This window comes from Varroa jacobsoni, unplaced genomic scaffold (assembly GCF_002532875.2).
Source record: "Varroa jacobsoni isolate VJ856 unplaced genomic scaffold, vjacob_1.0 scaffold_39, whole genome shotgun sequence".
Lineage (NCBI taxonomy): Eukaryota > Metazoa > Arthropoda > Arachnida > Mesostigmata > Varroidae > Varroa > Varroa jacobsoni.
The window spans coordinates 386,976-395,262 of NW_019212941.1; the positions used below are offsets into that span (position 1 = coordinate 386,976).

Here is an 8,287-nt window from a genome sequence, read left to right on the forward strand (position 1 = left end):
CTTATTTTATTATTATTTATATTAGTTGTTCAGTGCACCTTCGCAATGAGATGATGAAGGATCGTTCGAATTTTCGATCCGGCATTCACCAAGGAAACTAACTTAAGGATGAAATTAGTTTTATCTTGGTAGCATATCGCGAACTTCTATATCATCATGCAGCACCAACTTACCGAATAAGAAATTTCTGAGATCACTCTAATTTACATATTTGAGATTGGCAACATGAAATAGGTCGATTGCAGTGCTACCATTGTCTTATTTCCGTAAAAGTCGGTTCCATTGTTAGTGTTAACACCTGTGCTCACTGATGTATTACAAATCCATAGTAAATTTTCACACAGCTCATGTTCCACTGCCTGCGATATCAAAATGCCTAGTCCACTAATTTCTAGGTCGTTTGGGTCATTTCAGTACACGAGAAGAGCGGGATAAGTGGGTACGCTATTTGGTCAACGCGAGGATGCCTGGCGAACAGCGTCTAGACGCGAGCGGTGAAATGCGCTCGAAGCCACGTACAGAGAATTTTCTTCAGGTGACTGTTTTTGAAGCGAAAGGCATTCCCAACAAGAAGAAGTATCTGGCTGAGCTGAACATTGGCAGCAAATTGCGGGCTGAAACTTGTCCCAAACAGAAACTGGACATGTGTTTTTGGGGTGAAAACTTTGAGTTTGATCATCTGCCATTGGTGAAAGAAACGCTAACCGTGTCCCTGTATCGAGAAGTTGACAAACGCAAAAAGAGACATCTGTTGGGATCGGTTAAAATTCCGCTCAAGGCTACCACAAACACTACACCGACGCATGTTGAAAGCTGGTATGTACTACGGGTCATGTTCTCTCTGATATGCGGATAATCTTATTACGCCAATGTTAAATAAGATTGATTCAACACATTTATGCGCCTACAGCATCTTCCATGGCCATATATATAGGAAATGCTATAGGCATGGCATATATATATATATATATTAATGTTTTTTACTTACACTGATATGAACGTTGGTGCAACGGATATTGGGAACATTTGCGCGGCATTTTTCACGAAAAGAATCCGTAAGCCTAGAAACCGTAGAAGACCTAAACGATATACCTGAAGTCATTTACAAACATAGTTAAATTGTAATGATGCTAATAACGTTGCTATAGATACCGAAGTGTAGTTTGTAATCTTAGCAACCAGTTATACGTTACACACAAGCACTAACCAGTGCCTAGGAAAAGCACATTGGAAATTGGAAGGCCAACTGAAAATATGGTGTGCGTGGTTTCAGGTACCAGTTAGAACCAAATAATGCTACGATGGGCAGTAATCCACCCCCGATGGCCATTCGGGTGCGAACAAAATTCCAGTCCCTCGAGGTATTCCCCATGGATTGCTATGCAGATTTTTTCGGTTACTTGCAGAGCGAATACCCAACGCTATGTGAGCTCCTCGAGCCGTCGGTGTCTGTGAAGACAAAAGAGGAGGTCGCCACTGCCCTTGTGCACATTATGCAGAAGCAGGGACTCGCTACCGAGTTCGTCACTGAGCTAGTCATGAATGATGTGCAAAAAATTGGTGCGTACTTATTGAGTGGCAAGCCAGTTTGGTTTACAATCGTATGTACTGATTATTTTTACTTTCACTCAATTTTTGTCATTTGGTCGTTTCTTGTATTTAAGCTGCTCGGTAGAGCATCCGTTTGGTCCTGTCAAGAGAGCCTCCATAACTATTCATTATGTATCGTATTTGGCTCCCTTTACAATTGAATTGTTCCATCTTTCGTGGTTTACAGAGGATGAACAGCTTACGTTTCGTGGTAATAGCGTCGCGACAAAAACGATGGAAGCATACATGAAACTGATGGGAGGCCAGTTCTACCTGCAAGAAACACTTCGCGGAGCCATCGAACTCCTCTTAGCTGCCAGCGACGACTGCGAGGTCGATCCCTCGAAGGTGGCCAATCATCAAACCTTGCTACAGCACCAGCTCACATTAAAAAAGCACGTTGACCTTGTGTGGAGACGTATCCGAAGTTCCGCCGCGTATTTTCCGGCTGAGCTTAGGCTAGTGTTTGGCATCTTAAGGGACAGACTGCGCAGACGACAAGAACTCTATTACAACCTCTTATCAGCATCGATCTTTTTACGCTTCCTTTGTCCGGCTATTCTGTCTCCGTCACTTTTCAAACTATGCCAGGAGTATCCCGGGGAGCGAGTTTCACGAAACCTAACGCTCATCGCAAAAACGATACAGACCTTAGCAAATTTTGCTCAGTTCGGTGGCAAAGAACACTATATGGAGTTTATGAATGACTTTATCCACGTAGAAATGCAGAACATGCGCGAATTTCTAGCCGAGATCTCGTCAGGCCCACCAGTGGCATCTACTCGCGGATTGCTATCTGATGACTCACTCATCGATTGTCCGCGACATCTAGCTCAGCTGCATGTTCTCCTGAAGGATGCGTTTCCAGCTGTCTCGAAAAGTCAGGCGACAAAAACGAATGTCGATAAACTCATGCAGGCGCTTAACAGCGTTCAGTATCCGAAGCCGCCAAAAACGGCGCCGCAGGCTGCACCTGGTGGCCACGTGCACGGGGCACTGGCAGCACGCGACCTATCAACATGTGACGACTACGTCCTTTTAAGCGCCCTTGGAGCACATGGCGGAAAGCAAACGTCGACACCAATATCATACGCCACTCATCCGACGGCGCTGTTCTCTAACGGCTTTACTGACAACAACAATTGGTACGCTAGTAGTCTGTACTACATTGACAAACTACAGTAAGGTTTGGCTATTGACGTAAAAATAAAGCACCGACATACTAATAATACACCTGTCCAATGTGATCTAAATCTGACAAATCCTTGCAAAGTTATGACACTCTGGATGTATAAATATATATTTCAGATCATAATGTATTTCAACTAGTCACGTTGCGCTGCACATATGCAGCAACAGTTAAAAGTAATTACTATTGAATTTTAAGTACTCGACGCGAGCTACCAGGGTAAATGAGCGCATTAGATAGTCTGGGTAACTCCTGGAGCTCGCTTATTATCGACCAATTAATCCCGGTTCCCATATGATCTTCGCGAGTCTGTCCTTCATAATTCTTGCACTTGTATTTTCATTGTTTCAATCCTGTCTTGATTTAAATGCGCAGTAGCGGCGTAAGCAGTTGTGACGCTTCAACCTCCTCGTGCGAAGATACCGACCTTGAGATCACCTCGACGATCACGTCTTCGTCAACGCAAAACAAAGACGTGGCCACGTCGACAGGCACGGCACTCAGCCCCATGTCAGCAATAAGGGATCAGGGCGTTGGTGAAGCTTTCTTCGATCACGAATGTCACCTCAAGGAGATTCTTGCCGACCTGCATGAGAAGCTCAGTCAGGCCGAGATGAAACTCGAGGCACAGAAACGTCGGGCCGAAGAAGGCGAAGAGCGTCTCAGAAGGCAGAAAGAGGAAAAGGTAAGACGAACGAACACTGCCAAAGGATGAACGACTACTCAGCAATTAGCGAAAATGCTATGAAAGGCTTACTAGACGAATGAAATTACAAACAAGCGTCCCCTTCCCACACAGATCGGAAGGTGACCATTTTTGGATCTTCTGCTCGGAAATCATTTGTTCATCAGTTAATCTAACAACCCAGATGGCAACATAAGTATATGTAGATTGCTAGTAAAGACGGGTAGCAACGTAGGCAGTGCTAGACTAAGCTAACCATAACGACGAGCGGTATGCGGCATGGGCACAGTGATCCCGTGTAGATAGAGCGTGTGAACGACGATCGTTACCTTAAACGTATTATTCATAGCGGTTACTTTAACTGTCGTTGCTATCGACATGGCTTCTACTTTTGTCACGCTGAAAACTGCTGATGCTCGAACCGCTAATGGTGTCATTAGATATCATCGTTGTCATCTCCTAAGAGCGAACAGGAGCAAGACGAGACAGCAGCTGTTCTTGGGGGGCTAGGCTTAGGGAAATTGAACAACAGTCATAGGTGGCGAATAAGAAAGGGAACATAGTCAATTTCCTCATTCTAAAACGGATTCAAAACAAAGCTGAGAACTGAAGATGGCTTGCAATCAAGTGACGATCAAGGCTCAGACATGCCTGGGGCTATCGTAGTCTAATCCTTTCTGTCGTCAATGGCCTGACTTGGGTTTCAGATGCAAACGCAGTGGGACCTCGTTAACTTGTATGTGAAGGAAGCTCAAAATGCCTCTGAAGCAAACGGCAAGGCACCATTAGTGAGAGACTACGAACAGACTTCTTCTGCCTCCCCCGATGTATTGTGATACAACACTACACTAATGTAAGAAAATGAGGGAGCGAGACAATGAGAAAGAAAGACATACAGAGAAACATGACCAAAGCAATAAACAAAAAAGTGACAGGTCAGCACCTGCCAGAAATCTTATGTGGAACGGCTGGCTGAGCTCACCGCAACAGTGATAACAACTATCATCTGTACACCGACAACAACAACAACAGCCATAGTCACAGGCAGATGGGTGGCGATCGGAGTCGCTCCGTGCGCACAAGTGAGTCTATACGAATCAGCGGCGAAAGCAAGACTTATAGGAGATATTAGAGAGATTTGATTGGACAGCGCGTAGCAACGAATTATTGTGATAGTGCACGAAGCACAGAAGCGGGAAAAGTAGTCTGAAGAAAAGAAACTGCTTGAGATGGGTAACCTAGTTGGTAATTCGGCATCAAGAGGCTTTTTCCGGTGCACTTAATCTTCAGTTAGCGACTGGCGCTATCGTAGTCGTTGCGTGGGTAAAAATAATATACGTTACGCATATGTTTGCTCGACACCTTGATGAAGCTGAATGCAATGAGGGGTAGACCTTGGTAAAGGATAGTGCGCGATATTGGCCGAAAAAGGGTCCCAGCAATATGATGAAGTTCCGATCACACTGTACATCGCTTACTGGATTCCACCTCATTAATGTCTAGCTGCATCTGGATCAGTGCACTGTCATAATACGAACTGATAAAGATACGAACTATCAACTGTCACAACTTCCTCTGTCTAATATGTCCTACCAATATCCAACATTCAACTCGTGGACCCAGATGGCTTCCTTCGTCCATTATCTATACGTAGCAGCGTGTCTTCTCGTTCGATATCTCATTCATATTCCCTCCTACCTCTAACCCAACCTCACCCATCGTTCTACGTCCTGAATGATAACCTGCAGAACTCTTACTTACTGGCCTGACTATTTCTCGGCACGGAAACCGAATACAAAGCACAACTTTTCCATAACAGGTACCTCCGTACCGAGTTTCAGTGGGTGCCAACCGTGTCTTCTGCGTTACATTTTATTACAGAAAACTCATTCGGCCCCTTTAAAAAGGTGCTAAGGAAATTTGGATAGGCATAGGGAAGAGGTTTATTCTATAAATATACTTCTATAGTTCATTTTCGTTGTTACTGAAAACAAATTGAATCGTGACTTGTACAGTCGCTTGCCTGGCGAGTTGTTTAAGTTCCATATGCACATGAAAGATTACACAGGAAAAAAGGCCTGTTCATAAAAGGGCAATAGTGTATCCTTCTCCTGAGACTTATACATTCGTCTTATTTTACAGTTGTGTGATTACGTCCTTTTTTGTCACTTGTAAATAGGTCCAGCCAATATTTTGCTACAGAATCTATTTCAGTGACACGGTATCAGTCGCTGCTGTTCTAAACATTTCTATTTATAATTATAAGGAAAAATATAGTTCAGCAACATCAATATCAGTATCTTGCCATCAACCGAATTTTATATCTGTTTACCTCCGTTGTAATTCTGGTCTCTTCACCCTTCATCCTCTTCCGTCTGTTTTAAACCTGCCACGATTACTTCAACTGAAGTGATTAACAACTACTTGAATACATAGAAAGAATCATAGACGATGCAACAGTGTGTTTAAGCCCGTCTTCTTCAAATTATACTTCAATTATAGTTTCCATACTACCTATATTTTCTACCCTATATCGAGGTCTATCGCTCTGTACAGCTTTTCCATTGAAACCATTGTTTTATTAGTACTTTTATTTGCCGTCCGCTTCTTCCCTTCTAGATATATGAATGGCGCCTGGTGTCGAAAATCTGTGCTACTTTAGGTACATACATCTTTCCACCGTTCATATTCGTGCACAGTTTTAAGCTATTTGTGTAACCTCAATGTATACATGCTAGGTATAATTAGATAGAGGTCATAGAACACGCTGGGTATACGTCAGTGTTCATAACGTACTACAGTATTAGCTGACTCCGTCATCGGAGCTTCAACAGTATCCTGTGTGTCCTTTTTCGCTTTGGACACCTAAAGCTAACCAAGGTATCTGTTTTTTCTTGCCCTCTTTTTATGGCAATTTGCCTTTATGCTATTGCCTAAGCAGGACGAACAAATGAAGTCTATCATTACGCGACTCATCACCGTCGAGGACGAACTTCGCAAGGAGAAACATGAAATGCAACGCGAGATGGCACAGGTGATTGCAGCCAAGCAGCAGATGATCGATGAGCGTGAATCGAAAATTCTTAATTTGGACGCTACTAATCAGCGATTACTGAGCGCCTTAAGTCAACTGCGGGAGAAGTACGACACATCGCTGAGCCCTGGTAGCAGCGCGTCGACAGCAGGAACAAGCAACGGTTCCATACAGACATCGGGTGGAAGCCCTAACGGGAACCAGTTAAGCGGCGGTGGTAGTCCGATTCGAGCAGCACAATTAATTGAAACCGCAGTTCAAACAGCCAGTCAATATAAAAGCAGTAGCTGCTAACTGTCACAACTAGAAAAATGAAAATATGGCGTATAAATGGTCCGTGTGTGTACGCTTGAAAGAGTGATGTGGAGGCGCTAGCGTCGGCCCATGAATTAAAAGAACGAACATTCGCGAATGGTTGGTGAGAAAGGGGGGAGGGAAGAGGGAGAGTGAAAAAATTATTAAATAATAGAGTTTTGTGCTAGAAGTAGGTGGAATAATAGATTGATCGGAGCTCACTAGTCCATTCAAATGTAGTGTGAAGAAAGACATTAGAAAAAAGCAATGAATGGTGTCATAAAATCCGTGTTAGCTATGCCTTCAGCAAAACTTTCGAGTAAATCATTAAAATGCAGCAAGCGCACATAAAAATAAAAGCAAGTTAATATTAAGCAAGCGAACAATACGATCCTTTGGTTAGACGTCGAAAATCGTACGCTCTTGAGATCAGCTAGCTAACAGAAGAATATTCGAGCAGAAAATGGGTGAAGATAGTAATGAACACTGGGACAGCTTGCAAGATGATCCAATGATTCCACTTTGTACAAAGTTATTTTGCGTCGGCCGCCAAGAGGCAGCGCGAGAAGGACGATCTTAAAGAGAGACGTTTGCGTACCGACCCCTTTTATTGTTGTTCCCACGCCGAAACGTTACGGGTGGCGTAATGCCCGGCGGCAACAGTGAAGCGTGTAATATGCTTCGATTGTGAAGTGGTCCGTGAACGTCGAAGCAGAACGGAATAAATCTAAGTGTTACTTAATTACACTGCGTTATCTCAAGCCTAGATGCGCGTCTTTGCGGCAGATCGCGAACGTGCTGATATAAAAATCCGACCTGAACACGACAGAAAAGTAATGTACGTTCATTATTATACCTAGAGCACAAAAATGGTGAATCTTCGTGGTTTTTTTTTGTTTGCCTGTGAACCCAATGATAAAGGACAGCCTGCAGCCACTCTATAAGCAGCATTCGAAGCGGTGTGTATGGCTTACAGCTGTGTATACATAGAAATTGTATATATAAGCATATATTTATATTGACTTATGCCAGGCGTATTCCACTGATTTGTAAAGGGATGAAGAATCGTCGATTTTTGAAGAGTGGTCGAGTAAAAAGGACCACAGTTCCGTCAATGTGTACAGAAATGTCAAATCTAACAATTAGAAAAACCGCTATCGAGAACCAACGACGGAACAGGTCCCGGTGGAGCGTTATGCTACAACAGATATGATAATTAGTCCAAGTCGCGTGTCACGAGTGGGTTGGTTCCACAAAAAATTACGAAAACGACATCGAGAACAGATCCTAAAAGCGAAGAATATTAACAACATAAAACGTGACAAACACGAATCAAGGATTACGACAGACGGAGATATATATGAAACAGAGACACACAGCGAATTATAGATAATATAATCAACCAAAGACGGCGATAATGTCTAATGTATGGTACGCAGCACATTCACTCAGTATATTTATGTTCATTGTAAATAAATACTTTTATCACCCGTAA

At 43.2% G+C, this 8,287-nt stretch overlaps 1 protein-coding gene across 3 annotated transcripts in view; it reads left to right on the forward strand.

The window, feature by feature from the left end:
* The window catches only part of raskol (Ras GTPase-activating protein raskol), a 166,989-nt gene extending 158,702 nt beyond the window's left edge, over window positions 1-8,287 (forward strand). For all 3 annotated transcript variants that reach the window (XM_022832612.2, XM_022832644.2, XM_022832654.2), the window contains 5 exons: window positions 415-816; window positions 1,274-1,560; window positions 1,778-2,735; window positions 3,155-3,464; window positions 6,406-8,287. In XM_022832612.2, coding sequence (XP_022688347.1) covers window positions 415-816; window positions 1,274-1,560; window positions 1,778-2,735; window positions 3,155-3,464; window positions 6,406-6,792 — 2,344 coding nt within the window. In that variant the 3' untranslated portion in view covers window positions 6,793-8,287. The remainder of the gene's footprint in view (window positions 1-414; window positions 817-1,273; window positions 1,561-1,777; window positions 2,736-3,154; window positions 3,465-6,405) is intronic.